This window comes from Lepisosteus oculatus, chromosome 7, assembly GCF_040954835.1.
Source record: "Lepisosteus oculatus isolate fLepOcu1 chromosome 7, fLepOcu1.hap2, whole genome shotgun sequence".
Lineage (NCBI taxonomy): Eukaryota > Metazoa > Chordata > Actinopteri > Semionotiformes > Lepisosteidae > Lepisosteus > Lepisosteus oculatus.
This window is the reverse complement of record NC_090702.1, coordinates 33,812,418-33,832,867: the sequence shown is the minus strand read 5'-3', so window position 1 is coordinate 33,832,867 and position 20,450 is coordinate 33,812,418. Positions and strand designations below refer to the sequence as shown.

Sequence of the window (20,450 nt, the reverse complement as noted above, 5' to 3'; positions counted from 1 at the left end):
GAATAATCCACTTCATACAGTATTTCAAGATGAACAATTCAGAATCCGAGAGATTCAGTTAGAAAAACCCCGTGAAAACGTTCGTTCACCCTTCTGTTTGATTAGAGTCATGTCGCAACTGAACTGTCAACATGCTGTTCGGAAATTGTTTGTTTTGCTGAAGCTTACCATATAAATAAGTATTTGATCAACTTTGTGCTCTTATGAGTCAGATCTCGAGTCCACGATGGCTGACGGTGCCAGTGTGGCTCCCAGCCCGTGTAAAATGAAGGTGTTGCTGGGGTTACTGGCCGGGGCTGGAGCCACTTACGGGATTTACAAACTAGTGACTGCAAGTAGGAATCGAGCTAATCAATCCCGAAATATCGATGTTGTAAATGAACATTGCTCAGGAAAAGATGAATCCACGAAAGCGGTTTTGCCTGGGAGTTTGCTGGAAAAAGTGTTCGAGTTTTCTTCGATTCGTGGGAGAGATGTTCGTACAGGCGATGGTTCATCGCGTAAGTCTGTCTCTTACTAAACAAGTCTACGTGCACCTGCTCTGTACTCTTTCGTGTCCTGTTGTTGTTATTTCCTCAAATGGATCACAAAGTAAAATAAACTCTCTGGCGCTAAAGATTGTTGCTGACACCATTTTACAGATGAAACAGGACAATTCTCTGGGCAGCTCACGTGGTTATGTGAATTATTGAATATATTACATACCGAAGTGTGAGCATGTTTATACTGGAACCGCACTGAAATAATGAATGTAGTATTACCGACTTAGTGGTACAGTCAGAGTGATTAATGCTGAGCTTGAAGTGATGCTCTCACATTGTGCAAAGTTCGTAGTGACATACGCTGAGCGGCCAGTTTATTAGGTACTGTACATATCCCTTCCCATGTACTTGAGGGCTTAATCAGAGACATCATCGTGCAGACGATGCTATTTAAAGCACGTAGTCAGGTACAGTATCTCCGGGTCGCGTGTGTGCGATTCAGAGGGAGAGTGGGCAAGACAAAAGACTTAAGTGACACTGAACACGGGAATTCAGTTTAATGTAATGCCTCCTAAGTCACTAGATTTCAGTCCAGTCAAGCACCTGTGGGATAATGGACAGAGTTATCCGAAGTAGAGATCCATCACCAGCTAATTTGCAGTTGCAACAACTATGTGACACATTTGGAGTCGACATGGGCCTGTATCCCTGTGCAGCACTTTTTGCACCTTGTTGAGTCCAAGCCCCAACAAGTCCGGGCAGTTTAAGGGGAGATGGAAGACCAACGTGCTATTGGGTAGATGTACCTAACAATGTGACCACACACTGTATGTGATTCTGAATCATGTGCAGTTTCTCAACAGTACAAAGATGCGGTTTAATATATAGAAAATGGAAAAACCAGAAAAACAAATAGCATAAGTGCACATGTTCAGAATTAAAACCTTCTGACCGGCTGTTTCTTTACTTAAACTACTTGTAGATACAATACAATAATGATAATACAAGTTTTTGGTAGTGTAGAAAGTGTAGTGTAAATGAGAAAGCTACATCAAGAGCAGATCATAAGGATGTCTGTCCTTAGTGGAAATCACAAAAATATTTTAAAAAAACAACCATATCCTCTCAAAAAAAAACAGATGTATTCTATTCACCTGTTAATTTTGAAGTTCCTTAAGCTCTTGTGTATAGCCAGTACTAGGTGCTGGATACTCCACACACTTTACTTTCTTTTGAATAAATGTGCATGAACAGACCACTGGATCTAAAATTAAATATTTGGACTTCTGACTCTTGATTACTGTAAAGTTTGTAAAGGATGAAACTCCAGTGCGGTGATGGTCTTTTTATCCTCCCTGGCATTAATAGAGGTATTTAGATCTGCCAAATATTTCCCAAGAATTTAAAGCGCATTTCTAACTTGCTGTTTTACCTGTGCTTTTAATTTGCAGGTGAAATACTCTCAAAAACTCCTGGAAAGCTGGACCCACAGCATCTAGAGATGCTTCTTTCCCTGCTGCAGAGTAATCCTGACACATCTGAAAGAATGCAAATACTTGTCACTCTGGGCAACAGTGCAGCCTTCTCTGTGAACCAGGTACCACACGTAAATTAATTCAGGCTATAGGCCTCCGGAATACTGAGTGATTCCTGAGGCCAGAGGATCAGGGATCATTTGTATTTTATGCTCAAGGGCATCTTACAATTAACTCACTATAAAGGCAGATAATTTCCATAGCCCAGCAACACTGGGTCACTGGGTCTGCTTATCCTGGTTTCCATGGTGTTAAGTGGACAAGAGAGCATGTGACTCTCCTGGACAGGTCACCAGTCCATTACAGGGATTCCCGCCCCACAGTACTGGTCCCCATTCATACAGCTGGGAGAACTGAAGCAACTGGGATAAAGTGCTTCCCTTAAGGTACAACACCAGCATCTGCAGTAGGGACACAATCCACCTGTTAAGAGCCCAGAGACTTATCCACCCAAGACACTAAATTGCTAAACACTATAGCTGCTTAATAACACATACCTGTAGATTATATATTTAATCACAAACTTACAATATATTGTCAGAAATATAGTGCCTGCAGGAAAGGTAAACTGCTGGTACTTAGCAGTGTGGTAATTACAATGCAGCTCCAGAAGGAGAAGTCTTTTAACGTCACAAAACAGCACAATACAAATAAGTGCATATCGTATACAGAGCAGATCTGGGCTGTCCAGTCTAGATCCTGCTGGACCTTTGTGTTTGCAGGTTTACATTCCAGCTCGGCTCTTATTGAGCTGAACCAGCTGGTTGCTGACCTAACTGGACAACTTTCACAGCTTCTCACCTTTCGGGTGCCGCTGCTTTGAAGAGACCTAGGAAACCTGCAGACACACCCACCCTCCGGGACCAGGAATAGACACCTCTCGGGTAGATAGTGTGTGGTTTAAAAAAAGCACAGCAGTGGAATAAATAAGGGAGTTGAATATCGCAAGTGCAAAACATTGAGTGTCTTCCAGGTCCAATGAATGTCTGGTTTCATGCTCATGCTGAACTCTTTCTCCTAGTCTTAATCCACAAGGAAGAAGGCAGACGATTTCACAGGGAACATTCTTCAGCAATCAGCACTACCAAGAGTTTTTTTAAGGAAAAATGTTGCGGTTTCATGTATTCAGAGGAGAATCTTTGTTCTCGTTCATCTTATATACAGTAATGGTTGTCAGAAGTGCTTTTGTGGTGAAGTAGTCATCCTGGAGAATGGATAAAGATTGTATGTTTTTTCCGACTGCAGGACTTTATTCGTGAAACGGGCGGCCTTAAAATCATAGGAAACCTCTTGTCAGATCCTGTGTTTGGCATCCGAGTCCAGGCCTTAAATGCTCTGAACAACTTGAGCATGAATGCCAAAAACCAGGAACAACTGAAGGTACGTCTACTATGATTCACAAAGCTGCCGCTGCTCAGGGAGTCTAATCTAGTCTGAGCGCCTCACTATTCCATCTTTCAGCTTTTCTGTCTTTTCTTTATAAAGATTTTATTTCATTATCATTATTATTTTATTTCTGAAGTCTTATTGATGCTGTAAGTCATAGTGGATAAATTAATGATAGTCATCTATTTCATAGAGCTTAAATGAAATCTTTCAATGATCAAGTATTAGAAAATTCTAATACACTGCTACAGAAGTGCTTGAACCTTTGTAATTTCACCTGATTTCATGTTTATACAAGCTGTGCATTAGATATGAATGGGTTGTATTGTCTATCGCTTTTTGTCTTAATGTATATTCTACCTGACAGTTACATTTGGATTTTCCCTATAGGAATATATTCCAAAGGTACTGGAAATGATTGAGATTTCTGCTGTGAATTCAGATATACAGCTGGCTGCATTAAGACTGTTGACTAACCTATCGGTCACAAACGACTACCACCACATGATGAGGAACTCGATTACTCTCTTTCTTTCGCTGTTGGTTGTAGGCAATGAAGGATTACAGGTATGCCTTTCCATTCTTTAGTGGTGAGGAAGAAATCAAAGGAGTAAGAAAAAAGTGTTTAAATAATACCGTATTCTTGGTGTGGTTATGACACCAGCACATAAATATGTCACACTCAACACCTGAAATCTGTTATGAGATGTATTTATTGAGCTACTTTTTTAGTAACATAAAGCTAAAGGTTGTTTATATGGTTTGTTGAAGAGGAAAAGCGGAACAGTCAAGCCTTGCTTAAAGTTTTGCATTATAACAACTGACTGTGATGTGTGCCTTTCTTAGAAGGATTAAAACTAGGCACATGGTAAGAGTACGTCAATGGTGACGTCTGTGAAGGCGGGTTTTTATGGCGATGAAGGTGCAGGCCAATCAGGAAGTGTTATATTCTGAGAGAATATATGGAGCCCTTGATCCGAGGCAAGATTATTGAATACCTCTTCCAGTCTAGACAGTGTCATGGGAAACATCATGAAAATTCAATTTAATTAAAAACTAATTAAAAAGCTCTGAAAGTGCTCAGACATATTATATCAATTTTAAGTGAAAAGGGCGTAATACAAAAGTGTTAAAAGGCATTATTTTAGGCAGAGGATTCAATAGGAACACGTGTTACATTCTTGCTTTCTTCAGTTCTTTATCAAACCTGAACTCTTTCGGCAGCATGAAGGCATGATCCAACAGGAAAAGATTCGTGCTCAATGATGAGTATTCAGTCATGAATTCAAATTAGGCTTCATTCATTTGTTGTTGGAAAGCCACTTCTTTTGGAGAAAGGTCACTGCAACTTAGAGCCTGTCCCAGAAGCATAGGTTGTACAGAGGGATTACTCCCTGGGTGGGACGCCAGACCATTGACTAACCAGTTCCATCGAACACACGCTGAGGCATTAGTGTCAACTCCCATGCCACTGTGGCCAACAGTTTGCTGCCTATCACTGATAATGTCCTCTAAAAAGAGCTTCAGTTGTTTCCATTTTGTAAAAGTGTTTCACTATGGATTATACAGAATGTACATCCATTAAATAGCTCAAATGAAAATTAAGCTGGAGCCGAACAGTGGTTGGCATTACTGCCTCTCAGTGCTGATTCACAGGGCTTAATTTTGGACCTGGGGTGCTATTTGCATGGAGTTTGTATGTTATCCCAGTGTTGACGTGGTTTTAATCAGGGTACTCTGGTTTCCTTCCGCAATACAAAGACATACTGGTAGGTTAATTGGCTTCTGGGAAAACTGGCCCTGGTGTGGGTGTGCGTCTGTGTGTCCCCTGTGATGGACTGGTTTCTAGTCGGGGATGTATTCTGATTTGGATCCGTTGGCTTTCCCCACGACCTGTATTGGATAAAAAAGGTTAGAGAAAGGATGGATGGAATAGTTAATCATTTCTGAGTGGGCTGACTTCCTGCTTCTCTCAAAGCCGAATAAAAATAAGGGAAATGTTAAGGAGAGAAAAAGTACTAAAGTACTTTAACTGATATAATTGTTAATTTTTTTCCAGACACATGAAGTCTTGTGAAACTAAAAAAAATCAGTAATGCTGTAGAAAAATATCACTAAAAGGTAGCTAACTTGACTGGGCTTTATTGTAACCCAGAAGCACCTTGTCAATTTATCATTTAATGTCGCTAATGTTGTCTAATGGTGCCAATTGCTCTTTGTTACACCGAAATTGATGCTAAGTAGAGCTCCCATTTTCACAAAGGGAGCACAGAATTTATTATGTGTTCGGTATGTAGAAAACTGAAATTTGGTCTTTCGTCTCCTGAGGCCCCAGTGGAGTGATCACGTCTACATATAGGGAGAGCCACAAGGGGGAGCTGTTCTCTTGATTTTTTTTGTTTGCCTCTCACCACAGGTTTTATTTAAACAGATAATTCACATTTAACTGTCTAACCCACATAATTTTCTGAGCAATGCATTTATAAAAATGTACAGCACGAGCACTGAATAAAAATACATTTGCTTTGTTCCTTCCAGACTCAGGTGCTCAAGGTACTGGTGAATTTATCTGCTAATCCCGAGATGGTGGACGATATCCTGAGAGCCCAGGCAAGCTTTTTCTCTTTTCTTTCGAATGCAGCCCCAACTCCTACAGAGGCTCTTTGCTTTGAAACTTTGTGACTGTATTGCGCTGGGAAAGGGCAAGACTGGATCCTTGCCCATTCCCATGACCAGTCCTGGAACATAGCCTCAGAAACACAGTACATTCCGCACACCTGCTGTCACAGCTCAGCCTTGACTGGAGGGAATACTCCTGGCAGTAACCTTACTTGACTGCCAGTTAGGACAAAGCTGCACACATGACACACTGTGGAATGCTGTCCGTGTCACAGCGGGCTTGTTCAGAGCCGTGGTTCGTGTTATGTGCCTGCCCTTCTGCTCTGATCACTTAATCTTCTCAGACAAGCAGAACAAAGTGAGGCTGTTAAGGGCTCTTTACTGACCGGGTGTAAAATTAGTCAATTTCCAGATTTTAGAGAGTGCTGTTTTAATATATTCTACTGCAAGCACTTTAAGCCTAATTGACTTCCATATCAGTATTTTATTTTATTGCCTAGGACAGCTGCATTGGTGTAGCTAGAGAACCATTTGTTTTTTTCTGGCCAGTCATATCATAGTAGAGGATTAATGTTATCACAAATTCAGTGACTTGTTCAAGTCTAGGTCAGACACCAACTGAAATAAATAAAAGTTGTACTGTAGATAAATTAACATTGCAGATGAGGTCTAAATACCAGCTTGGAGAACATTTAAAACTTCAGCAGTTTAAAAAACTCCCATACCAGCCATTCACCTCTTAACCTGTTATTCTTTACTGCATTAGGCCAATTCATACCTCCCACTCAATAAAGAGTTTAGGTCTAGTGTTTGCAGCCAGACTCCTGCACCAACACTTCTACCCTCTCCTGTCACGGCCTGTAACTGAACTGAGTGGTGAACAGTCCAGGGGCTACATAGTAATCCATAGTATTAAGGTATTCTTAATACTGTGGCACATATCAATACAAATCATTGGACTGTCCCTCATTGTCATTTATTTTGGGTTGGATAGGTTTGACAAAACTATGCCAGATTTATGGACACACATTGGCACTTCCATCCATTATAGGAAAGCCACTCATGACTGGTAAGTGTCATGGAGACCTGGAGCCTCTCCTGAAAGCACAGAGCACAAGGCGGGAGTGCAGGGCACATGCCGGTGCTCAGGGTCGGTGTAACCCAGCCAGCGGGGAGGAGGAAGCCCCTTCGGACACAGGGAAAGCAGACTCAAGAGCTGTGAGGCCGCAGTGCTCTCAGTCCCTCCACTACGTCACCCAACATAACCTACTTTAAAACCTACCGCGGCTTTCTTACTGAGCATCGGATTGAAACGTGCACAGGCATGTCAACAGCAAGGGTGCGGCGCCTGAGGTTGTTTTAATTTTAAATCTGTCATTCTTATACTTCCATCACATTTTGTAATCAAATATTTTTCTTAAGATACAATTTTGATTTTGATTTTAAGAAGGAACATGAGAACAGTAACAAGATGGGCAAGCAACAATGCAACAAGCTCATCGGGTTACAATGGCCCAAGGACATCGCTGATATTCCAAACCTTTTTTCAGCACTTAATCTGAGTTTGCCCAGCGTGCACATTCTCCTTATCCTGGCAGGACAACTTGGATAACGGGGATCTCCAGAGCTCTTGCTCAGATGCTCTCAGATGTTCTCTGTCCATCAAACATGAAAATCTGAACTTGCGCCACATACAGCTTCCACAGCACTCTCAGAGCGCAGCCTCTGTCTCTAGTATACGCTGACTGTGTACCGCAGCACTTGGGCTACTTCACAAAACTAATATATGGAAACAATATTTCGAGATGATTTTTTTTTTCTCATGTGTGCCTTGCCAAACTTCCATAGTACACCCAATAATAAGGCACACCACCATGTCACCAGACTACACTGGCTCTGGAGTCAAACAGTTCCTTTCTCACATGAACATCAAGTTATTTTAGAGTGGTTCAGTGTTTCAAGTTCACCAAAGTCATATAAACAATTTAGAAGTTAAACATTTCAAGATGTAAAAAAGACACAATATACTATAACTTTATTTACAGCATGAAAGAAAATGCCTTAAATACTGTAAAAAAAAAAACTCTCATTTGACTGTGGGTATTTTATACATAGGCTTTCTGAGATCTTTTCTTGATATGTCAGCTAAAACCCTCGCCTTTGGTTTAATAACGGGATAACTTTGTTTGCCATTCGTCCGCTCACCCTGATGTAATGCAGAGAGAGCAGTGCCTGGGATTGTGTTTATCGGAAGTGTTGTCTGTGTTGTGTTTTCCAGGCGCCAGCCTCTCTGGTCTTGTTGTTTGACAGCGGCACGGTCGCAGCCGTCCTCTGCCGAGTGCTGACCTTTGTGGGGAATTTGACGAACTGGACGCCTTCCACTCCCACCAAGGAGGCTCTGAAACGCAGCAAAGACTCGCTGTACTCGGTGCTGTTTGGGGACTCCTCCCAGCTCCCCAGCAAACTGTCACTGCTCCTCTGTCACCCTGACACGGAGGTGACCGCGCAGGTGGCACGATTTTTCACTTGACGTACACATCACATCGAAAAACCGCCCCTCTCATTTCTACCTGGCCAACCATTTGCCTTTCCACTGACGCTTGTGACAAGGTCTCCCAAAGACCAGGCTTTTATCGGTGGTATGTGGTGCTGGAGTTAATTTTCAGTGCCTCTTATTTAAAGAACTGTGTTTGCAAAGGAAAATGGAAACAGTACAGGTAGTGGACGAAAAAAACTGGAAACACCAATGTAAAGTCACTTAAGAGGGCATTGGGCCACCAGCAAGGCCTGTTTGTGCTGTGGCAGAGAGTCTACAAGTGTCTGGAATTCCCTGGGAGGGGTGCTGCACCATTCTTCCATGAGAAAGCGATCCATAAAGACACGAGAGAGGTTACAAACATGAGGAGGCCATTTGTTTTATAGCAGTTAATTGATCCAAGGATCTCTCCTAGCCATCTCTTGAACAAAGCCAAAACAGTAAGTGTCTCAAAGTATCGGCTTCAACCACATGGCTGGGTAGCTTGTTCCAGATTCCCACAACTCTCTGGGTAAAGAAGTGCTTCCTGTTCTTGCTTTTAAATGCACTTGCATGTATTTATCCCTGTGCCCCGTGGCTCGTGTGTCAGAGTCTTGAAGAAATCCTCTGGGATGTGTATGTCAATTTGAGAGTTTCGATATTTGGATCGGGTGGAAGTTTATTGTGGAATTAATTTAATGACAAAGGGAAAGCAAGCATGTCTCATGTTTCAGATGTTTCTTGGTCCTTGGTTCTGTCAGCCTGTTGGTATAGCACCTGGTTGGTGGAGGTGAGATCCGTTGTCACGGGGACCATTCCAGAATATCCCATAAGTGATTGACTGGGTTTAGAGCTGGTGACTGAGAAGGCCATGATGGTTGGAAAACATCAGCCCAGGTGGCAAGACTTCCATCAAGCTGTCGCTTTACATTTCTACCATCATACTTTCCACTGATGCTTGTGACAGGTTTTCCCAAAGACACATCTGGCTTTTTTTTTGTGGTAGGTGGGGCTGGAATTTATTTTCAGCACCTTATTAAGAACTGTTTGGAAAGGAAGACAAAATGGAAACATACAGGAACCACAGGATGAGCACACCTGCTCTGTGGATGAGGCACTGTACATACAGGAAAGTAGCACTAAGTAGCGATTAGCATTAACCTTGTCTCTTAAGGGATTGAGTGCACCTAAGCCATGCCAGAAAACTGTTCCCCACAACATTAAATAACAACAAGGTTCCTTCTCTGTTGGACCCACGCACTCAGCCCTGTAGGTTTCTTTAGGCACATTCACCTGTATGTTTGTCGAGAACATGGTGAAGGATGAGCTCTTCACTAGTAAACCTGCAGGTGTGATTTGCCTGGCGTGATAAGTGGTTTGTTCACTGTATCCTGCTCTGTATAGTTCACCATACAGTTTTTTGATTAAACTAACCTGTTTTGCGGTGCACTTTGAATGAATGCAGGGATATCGCGATCTTAGAGTATGCAGTTCCACGCCCCTCCCGGTTGATGATGTCTTTCCATGCTGACATCACCTTAGAATCATGAACATCAGCAAGCTGAGCGGTCTTGGTCATTGAAGCTCCTGCCAAACTCTCCCTGCTAGTCACTCCTCTTTAAAAGTCACCGAGGTCTCGTTGCAGCCGTGCTATTATAGGCAGCCAGGCCTGGCCAGCATTTTTATATATGACTCCATTTATGCTGGGATGTCATTTGCTTAATAAAAGCCACACCTGTGTGGTAGCCCTCTCCTTCAGTATTCTTGGTATCTCTCATTGTTCCAGATGTTTCTGTTGGTGTTGTCCACTACCTGTACTTGCATGGTTTAAGATCATGAGCGCTCTGTTATCATTTTGCCTCGAGGGGCACTTGCACATGGGGCATCCTCACACCTCCGTCAGGTTTTTATCCCAGGTGACCATCAGCATGAAGCACGGAGCCCTGTCCCCAGCTGTCTCAAACCGCTCTTCCAGAAGAGCTCCCAGAGGAGAAGCTTGGCCATGGGTCATTTCAGATATGTACTGTAGCATCCCTTTAAAATATACATGCTTTAATGCTGGACTAAAGAATAAAATCTAAAAAAAATGTTAATTTCATATTATTATCCAGACTTTATATGGATAATGTTACAACATTTTTGTTTTGTAGTTGTACTTTGTTCTGAAGAATTAAAGATCCTTGAGGATTTGTAACTGGATGCAACTCTTGGTTGGGGCTTTTCATATGATACTGTTTATTCTGTGCCCGGTTTATGAGGGCATATTCTAATTATAAATTATAGAGAAGTATGAGGTTAGAAATATACTAACAATTGCTTTTAAAGAGGCTGCTGGAGGCCATATGGAGTTGACAAATCGCTCAGTCTGTGAACAGTTATACAAAGTGAAATACAGTGCCCAGAAGTGCGTTGACCTGTTTTCAAATTTAATGAAGGAGTCGCAAGCAAAGTATGGAGTTTTTTTTATTTTCAACAAATACAAAAGCTCAGATTGTGCTAAAATACTCTATACAATGAAATACTGCCTTATTTACATTCATATTGTACACTGCAAATGTCATAGCACTCATAACTTCAAAATTCAAAGCAGAACGAAAAACCGAGGCTCCAGACAGTTCATTTTTAACACTAATGACTTTCGGTTAAAAAAAAAGTTTTAATCAAAATAGATCAGGAGTATGGGGGTAGTACTAAAATTTTCTTCTAACTTCATGCTTTCTAAATCTTATTCATTATAAATTTACGAACCTAAACATTCTGTGTCGGAAGGTCATTCATGAGCATTCGTAATAGAGTAAGAATTTGAAGCAATTCTAAGAGAGAAACATTGAAAAATGTAGTGATTCCTGAATTATGTTGAATATAGTTAAGTTTTCATGAAACTTTTAAATGATATAGTGGATATTAATTTACATTTTATAAAAAGCTTTCTCCCAAAACAGTTTGAAACAGATTTTATGGCAAATGTACTCAATTATTCCTAAGTTGTTTAGATGAGCATTTTGCTCCCATGTCATAACAGAAATTCGTACTCTTCTTATCCTTTGAAATGACCCTAGGTGTTCATTACATATTTTAGTATACATTTTTTAACCATCTGGTGCACTGGTATGGGTGACACTAAGTGCTGTTGCCTTGCAGTCTTTGGGTTGTATCAGTCCTGGAGACTGAAAAACCTTCAGTGTGGAGATTAAATGTTCTCTCTAGATCACAAGGATTTTCTCCAGGTGTTTATTTTTATTCCTAAGAAATGACCTCTTAAGTGTCCATATTTGTGTGTTTGTACCGTGCCTCTCATCCAGGGTGTGCTCTTACCATGTGCCCTGTGCTCTCAGGAATGGCTCTAGGTAGCTTTGACCCTTAACAGTGGCTTCTGATATGTAGATGTCAATGATGTACAATTGCCTGAATATTAGCTTTATGAAGCAAGCTGCACTTACAAATTGTACTTGCTTTTTTAACTGAAAATTACACAAGATTACAATTTCGAATTCAAGAGCATCTCCGTTTCAATTAGACTCTCACTTTGCATTTAAGGTCATAATCTTTTTTTTTTCCTGGCTGAATCATTAGAACAATTATACTAAAAATTAAAAAGTCTCAGCCCTAGCTAAATTGACAAGCATTTGAAATTGGCAATAAATCCTCCTGTACACTTTGAAATCTATAATACAAAAACGTCAAACTGATGAAGCACATTATACACTGGTATAATTTTGAATGCAGAGCATTTTGTGAGGGGGTTTATAGGTTCATACCAAAATCCCTAGGAGCAGATGGGTTTTAATGTCAGAACTTCTAACTGCTCTCAACAGGTGGCCCTTTTAACACTTGTACCCCAATTTGAAACTCCTGGTGTACATGTGATCTAACAGAAAAGACATGTGTTTCAGGACCCACTGGGAGAAAAGTACTGACTTGTGGTTTTCTTCTGGGACCCTTTATAAACAGACTCAGACAAAAGTCAGACAAACCTTCTCTGCATCCTCAGTCCTGTTTCTCATAGTTTTCCATACAACAGTATGGAAAACAGTCCTTGGGTTCAGTTTTCCATTCAGCAGTACTCCCAGTGTTTCTTAGCTAAAAGAATACATATACAGTACTTAGGAATGTAAGTGCTCAGTACCACTTTTAAAAACACCCGAGAGCTTAAGGGATAATTCCAATAGGGCATTAAGTGATTGTTCAGTTACTGAAAAACAGCATAGCTTCCCATCTAAACCAGGAATGTGGCTTTATTGTAAGATAATTAGGGATGTATGACACTGTAAACTGACAAGTTTAAGATTTTTAGAAAGCCCAAAATAAGTCAAGTACACTATTAGGGACTTAATATTAATGACCCCATATAAAGAATAGCTGTGGCATTTTTCCCCATAAAGAAATATATCCATTTCATTGAATGACGACACCTAGAAAAGGCTCACTACAGTAGTTTGTTGGGTGATTTGCTTCATACTGAATTGGCAGAATAGAGAAGTTCCCTGCACCACTCACACCAGAACATCAGTACCAGCTGTAAATAATTCAGTTCCAATTTAAACTGCCTTTACATTAGTTACTCTTTCACCCATCTCTGTGGGATAAAAAAAAAGTTAAGAAAATGACTAGCTGCATGTCTAAACGAACATTTTTAACAGCCTTATGGTGAAATACATGAAGCTGTTCTTCTTTTGATGATTCTTGTATTACCCCTGCTTGTGAATATGAATATATACATTTTACATTTGGCATTGTATTAATCTAATAATGGTACAGTAGGTGTAAGGTCATTTTTGGAGGACAGTATATACATGATCATGAATCACTTCATTTAAGAATAATGAAAATAAGCATGTGTAACCCCCAATATCAGTCTTTTTGATTCGATATTCATTCAAACACATCTTCTTCAACATTCAGATCTTTAGATTCTCCATGCTTTAAAATAAAAAAGATGTCCTGGTTCAGTCCGTATCTCTCCAACGCTTCTTTGAGTTTAACAGGAGGATCCAAGAAGTACTGTAAAAGATTAAGAACAGGAAGATACAAACAATTTGACCCAACTAGCTAACAGCCAGCTGAGCCAAGGATCTCATCCAGCCATTTCTTAAAAGCTTCAACAACATGGCTGGTAGCTTGTTCCAGACCCTCACAACCCTTAGGTACTGAAGTGAATGAAACCAGCTTTAGGTAATGAAGTGCCTTCTGTTCTCAACTTTAACTGAACTTCCATCCAGTCTCAACTTATGTCCTTGGGTTCATGATTTCACTCTGAATTAGTTTACTTTAAAAATCTGAAATACTTCTATCGGGTCACTTCCTACTTTACCCTGCTTTAGGGCTTTTAGCCTGTCAATAGAATACTTTCTTGTAGACTTGTAATGTATCAGGCTGCTATTCCCTGGACTGATTCCAGAACAGCAGAAACATGATGACCAAAACTGTACACAATATTTGAAACAAGGTCTTACTAGTTCATTGACATTTTTTTACTTAACATTCCTCATTTTCTATACTTTAAATTATACATCTTGCTTGCCTTTTTAAATTATTTTTACTTTCCACATTGTTTACTCTCCACGTTTTCATTAGCATTTTCTTTAAGCAGTGTTTCCCATTTCAAATCTATAGTTTAGGTTTCTGCCACCTGTATGATATACTTGGTCTTTACCAGCAACACATTAATATAGAACCCTTTTATGTAAAAAATTCTCAGCTGCCCACAATTTCAAGAGAAACTGATGAAAGACATAAAATATAAGGTGTGTACTTCAAATAAAAGGGTATGTTTCCCTTGCTCCTGTCAAAGAAACATCCAAAGCAATGTGTCAAACAGACTTCTGAAAACTATGTGCTGGATCTGTATTCAGGTCCTGCATGGATTACTGCACCTGTAAGCAAAAGTACCACACAAAGGGCCTTTCAAATCCATGGTGCTATGCTAATCGCCTAGTTACTGCTTGTTCAAACAGTCAACAAAGATTTAGCGCAAGCCCCCACTGGCAGCATGCTAGAAAAATAATCATTTTATAGATTCAAGTGATTTCCTCTCCGGAGGCGTTATATCTAATACCAGTCTATTTAATGTTAAAAAACAGAATTCGTTCCCACTGAAGAACATTTTTTTCCTCTTAAGCACTGTTAAGGTAAACCTGTTTTAGAAAGGAACAGGATTTATTCTAACTGATTTTAAAGGATTTCTAATACAGGTTCATTTTTATCTTGTGTATCCTTCAAGTATAACAGCATTCATGAAACCTGTAAAATACTAAATGTATTTATTAAAGCTGGAAGCTCATTAATAAAAACGTAATCCATTAAATCCAGCCTATGGCCTAGGTAGCAATGACAGAGCATTTAACTTAAATGCTTACATTTTAAGTGTGTTAAAGTCATGATCTACTGTGTTATTCATGTTGAGTACTACTGTAGAGCTCAGAACTGCTTACTGCACCTTCTCTGCCCCTGGTAATGTTTATGAGGATGAATAAGTGCAAAGGTATATTTAACCACTTTTGATCAAACATTGAAGAATGCCAGAATCTTAATATCACAGTGCCCGCACCTTTACTTAGCAGTTAGAAAGCAGTTCCTGGCATTTTGAGTATTTTAAAAGAATTTCTAAGCAGCATCATAGCTCTGCACAGACTATAGGTGGGTAACGTCTAAGTCAAAGGTCTTCACTGGAGGGACGTCCACCTACTCTTCTACTAGCATTCTGCATAATGCACAGCACTAATAACTCCACAAGTAAGGTTACACTTTGCACGATAAATAAGGCTTTAATGCACATTTTAAAACAGATTATCTGCTCTGCATAATGGATATTACAATGATACTACAATGTATATGATTTTGACGAAAGCATGAAAAGAACCCCCCTCTTCTCTATTTTCTCCTCCCTTCTCAAACTCCATGCTCTTATCTCTCTCTCTCTCCCCAGAAGACATTTTTCTCGTACACTAAAATCTGTGCCAGTGCTAGCTCCCACACTCCGGCCCACCTCAGCTTATTACACCATAAGCCTGATACATGTGCTTTGGATTCCATTCCTACTCCTCTTTTCCCAAGTACTGATTCTAACTTTCTCCCTTTCAAGAACTCTTATCTCTGTTTCCGTTCCCTCTGAACGTTAAAAGACTTGCATAACTCCTATTCTCAGAAACTCTACTCTTGATCCCTCTCAACCAGACGTATTGACCTGTTTCCTTGCTTCTTTTGAATTATTTCCAATTGACCTGTTTCTTTCGCCGTTTCTGAACTTGGTGTCTCAGACTGAACTCTTGTCTGGTTCCTCGTCCATCTCTAAGGGCTCCTCACACATACAGTACCATGGCGTGACACTCTATCTGTACCTTGACCTCTTTCCATTGGTATTTCTCAAGGATCCTTACCAACACTCCTTTTTTTCTCTTCTCACCTTCCCATGGCTTCTTCTGCCATTTCCATGCTGATGCTGCCAAGATCGTTCTTCCCTGTGTTATATCTCAACAGGCAAGGTGCTCAGTTTTGACCGTGGCAACACTGTGCAGTCAGATCGCTGTCAGCCTCTACAAGTGGAGTTCTGTAGTGACTAGACACTCCTGTCCGGACCTTCACACTGGACCTTCCTGTCCTATGGTCTGTTATAGACAACAATTAGCTTATAATTTTCCTTTGCTTGCTCACATCCATCTGCACAAACCCTTGATTCACCACTAAATAATCTTGGCTCCAATGCTGGCAAGCCCATGTAAGATGCTGCTCCACTGTAGTGATGACACAAAGGCATTGTGAATGTTTCTTTTCTGTATTTTGCTTTCTTCATTTATACCAGTCTTGACATTAACACATTCAAACCCCCTCACCACCTGTGCTCAATCAGCAATCCTATTAATGAGGTGATTTATCACTGATACAACAAAGTCACTAAAGCATATCAGTCAATTATGATAAATTAATCAAAATGATGCCAAAATCATTTCAGCATTTTATCCAAAAATGTTATTCTAAAAACATGCATATAATTGCAACCTTTTTTTCTCCAAGTTTCAATACTAATTACATGCGCTCAAGACCTCATGTACAGTAGGTAGCCATATAAACATGCCTGCTGTTTATTCTCCATGATTATATAAAGTTGCAAATGTAGTTGTAAATCTTGCACCGAATGCCTCATGTCCAATATGACCTGAAGCAGCAAACAAACATTATTTCTAAACAATCCCCATGTTATCTCTTACTTTTACAACCAGCAACCATCACTGTTGATGGTACTGTAAAGCCTGTTTTCAGTTTGCACTAATTTGTATAGCCACTGTACAATAAACGTACAGGGCTACATTTTAAAGGTTTTGGGTTTTTTTATGTTAGATATTTCATACCATAGATGTGCCAGTTAATTTTTTTTAAGTTTTTTTAAATGAGACAAAATTCCAAAGTGAATGCTTTTGTACTATATTTATTAATGTGTTTATACATTTTATATGAATATCATTTGCTTGGCAACCACTGACAACTCTTACTCCATATCTTATTTAGATGTCAGAGTGCATGCAATTATGGCTTTATAAATGTAATTCAAATTTAAAACATTTTGAAAATTCACAATTGGGTGACAACTGCCCATTACGAACTGTTATAAACAAGCCTACTGTAGGTGTGCATTCACAGTGTCTTGCAAAAATATTCATCCCTTTGCAGTGATGTCCTACTTGTTGAATTATAAATGTATACATTTTAAATGGATACTTTTAATCAAAACTTAAATGTGTGGGGAAACATTGAACTGCTTTTGTCACTCGGGTGGCAATTACTGGACACCTTTTGTATTTAATAATGGTAATGTAATAAATCTATTTTGAGGTAATGTAATAAATCTATTTTGTTCATGCTCAAACTGAACAATTCTTTGGCCAAAAAGTCTTAAGTCAGCATAAAACTGCAAAAAACCATGTAAATATGTAAGGTTATGAACTTCAATCAAAATATTTTACCATTCACTGATCTTAAGTCACCTTTGGATAAATGTGTCCCCTCAAAATAAAAAAAAACAATACTTAAATACAGATGTGCACATTGGTAGCCATTAAATAACATACAGAGCACTCACATTTGTGTGATACTCAGACATACAGTATAAGCAACTGAAGATTTTATTCTCGCACAAGAAAATAAGAGCTGTGGATACCATGCCAAACATGGAGCTCTTTTTGAGAAGTCACTTTTCCTTGACACTATCACTACAATGACAGTACAGCCGTCTGTAACCTGGAAATAAAAAGGCAATGGACTTTCTAGTAGTTAGCTCAAGTACCACACCTAGGAATACAGACATTAAGTATGTCACGTTGACTGTGTCCGATTTCTCTTGATGTGGTGTTCCTTTACACTGTATACAGAAAGCATTAGGACATACGCATTTTAGAACCAAGCTCCAGAAGCTTCAATTATATATGATTTTGGACCTTTTTGATACACACTTCAAAGCAAAAAAAGCAAAAGGAGAAAGATTACACATAAACATCGTTTACATCAACATTCCTAACCCTAACTGCCCACAATTTGTTCCCTGTTACGACAAAATTAAAAACTCATGACAAACTAAATTAATTAAGGTCAGAGGACCTAAACTGAATGGAAAACATTATGAAAATAAACTTTTTTTCCTGTCATTATAATGAACCTGTGACTAATTAAATCAGATTTAACTACTTCTATATACACTCTTTTACTTGCACAGCAAAGGAAAATGTCTTCGAGTAATTCGTTTTAATATTTATCTTTTTAAGTCTTTAAGTGCCTCGCTTACAAAACAGGAGAAGAATGCTCATTGCTTCTAATGTGTTTTGACGGATACTGAACTCTGTAAAATATATTGTTAATGTACAGTACTTAATACAAAAACAAAGAGGTTAGACATGGTCAATAGTTGAATACAAGCATGTCTGCCACTGCAACATTAAAGACAGAGACTCTTGTCTTCCACCCGATTCATTCCAAGTGCTTTGATCCTTACAGATGGCTGGCATGACTATTCCAGTAGGCCTGGATGCTGCTGTATCCATGCCATTCATCTCTGCATGAAGGGAGGCTCACACCAGATCCACAACCTCCTCTTGGATCTGTGTGCAGTGAACGTATGTAGTTGTATGCTGTCATTATTTAGTGCAAACACTACAGAGGACATCTACGGAGCAACTAGCATGCATGTATGCTCTGATACATGTGATTCAGAGCAGGCTGAAGTGCTGTGTAATTTCAAAAAAGCAGAGCTTTGTAATGTGATTAAGGTTTATATGTTTATCAAACAAGGTTACAGGATGTACTGTAACAGACAAAACCCCTTCCTTTGCAAACTGAGCTGCAAACAAAAAGTGTTGCTACATACAAATGAAAGAAAAATGCTTTATGAGTATAAAGATGAGCCAAAAGTTTAGAACACTACAGCTTTTTGGCATTTTTTATTGAACGGTTATTTTTAACTGTGTCGTCAGAGTAAATATTTACTTTATGCCGGATAATTAGATGGCTACACTACTCTTATGGCTGAAGTTGATAACAGAATGTATAAATAATTTTAACACTGGCTGGAGTGGAACAACTGAAGTTTAAAAGTGCAGGGTAATGATAATTTAGTTCTAACCTGTTTGTCTAACCCAAAAGCTTCCCACCAAGCCTCAGAGTTGCTCCTCAGTTAAATGCACCTAGTCCTGTCTTTTGCCTGTGGACCTTTCTATCAGTGCAAAAACTGATTTGTTTAAATTGATCATTAAACATGTGTGACTTTCCATGAAGATGAGGTCATCAGTATGTTTCTTGCGCTGATGGTCACCATATTACTTGATCTATTATTATTTTTCCGTAAATTAAACATGCTGGTTATTTCAGAATTTTCCTCATATTTGCCTTTCTGTTGGGAGGGGAGGTTCATGAAGCTAGTCTTGACGGTTTTTGTTTTGAGACCAGAAACTCACAGCGTGTCCTTGTGAGATCATAATACTATTCCAATGTACTAAACCAGTAATTTTCAAAGAATACAGACATGAAGTAGTGTAGTTAATTATGTACTCAACATGTTGAGGAGCTGGGATAGGTGGTGCACAGTGCATTGCAAAATATTCAGACCCTGGCACAGGTTTTGCATTTTTGTTGCTTTAGAGCGTGCAGTCATGTCTCTTTGAGGTAGCAATTAATAATAATTGCTTACACTTATATAGCACTTTTTCTGGATACTCCACTCAAAGCACTTTAAAGGTAGTGGGGACTCCCCTCCACCACCACCAATGTGCAGCATCCATCTGGATGATGCGACGACAGCCATAGTGCGCCAGAACGCTCACCACACATCAGCTATCGGGAGGGGAGGAGAGCAGAGTAATGAAGCCAATTCATAGAGGGGGATTATTAGGAGGCCATGATTGGCAAGAGCCAATGGGAATTTTGGCCAGGACTTTTCGAGAAGCCCTGGGATTTTTAATGACCACAGAGAGTCAGGACCTCGGTTTTACATCTCATCTGAAGGACGGCGCCCGTTTACAGTATAGTGTCCCCGTCAGTATACTGGGGCATTAGGAACCACATGGACTGCAGGGTGAGTGCCCCCTGCTGGCCCCACTAACACCTCTTCCAGCAGCAACCTTAGTTTTTCCCAGGAGGTCTCTCATCCAGGTACTGACTAGGCTCACACCTGCTTAGCTTCAGTGGGTTGCCAGTTGTGAGTTGCAGAGTGATATGGCTATCACTACAGTGTATATAAAATAAAAAAATAATATTTATTATACACACAACATATTCTACACATTCAAAGTAAAAAGGAAGCAGTAAATAGATAATAGGAAAGAGAAACTGAATCATTGTATAAGTATTCAAACGTTTTACTGTGGAAAACCTAAATTAATTGAGCTGTAAAGAACTTCACAAACTGGGACACCATAGGAATGGTCTAAATAC

At 39.7% G+C, this 20,450-nt stretch overlaps 2 protein-coding genes across 8 annotated transcripts in view; one reads left to right on the top strand and one right to left on the bottom strand.

Annotated features, from left to right (window-relative positions):
* The first annotated feature begins 96 nt into the window (after positions 1-96).
* Positions 97-20,450, top strand: part of armc10 (armadillo repeat containing 10) — a 20,618-nt gene continuing 264 nt past the window's right edge. The window contains exons 1-6 of one of the 2 annotated variants that reach the window (XR_001479002.2): positions 97-500; positions 1,934-2,079; positions 3,263-3,397; positions 3,794-3,970; positions 5,942-6,013; positions 18,519-18,637. Coding sequence is in view for 1 of the 2 variants with exons in the window: in XM_006633465.3 (XP_006633528.2) it covers positions 227-500; positions 1,934-2,079; positions 3,263-3,397; positions 3,794-3,970; positions 5,942-6,013; positions 8,301-8,552 (1,056 nt within the window). In the remaining variant the exon portion in view is untranslated. Of the gene's footprint in view, positions 501-1,933; positions 2,080-3,262; positions 3,398-3,793; positions 3,971-5,941; positions 6,014-8,300; positions 13,536-18,518; positions 18,638-20,450 lie in introns of those variants that run through there. The other variant, XM_006633465.3, reaches the window with a different exon arrangement.
* Positions 10,983-20,450, bottom strand: part of napepld (N-acyl phosphatidylethanolamine phospholipase D) — a 24,117-nt gene continuing 14,649 nt past the window's right edge. For all 6 annotated transcript variants that reach the window (XM_015352562.2, XM_015352560.2, XM_015352563.2 and 3 more), the window contains exon 5: positions 10,983-13,538. In XM_015352562.2, the coding sequence (XP_015208048.2) occupies positions 13,410-13,538 (129 nt within the window). In that variant the 3' untranslated portion in view covers positions 10,983-13,409. The remainder of the gene's footprint in view (positions 13,539-20,450) is intronic.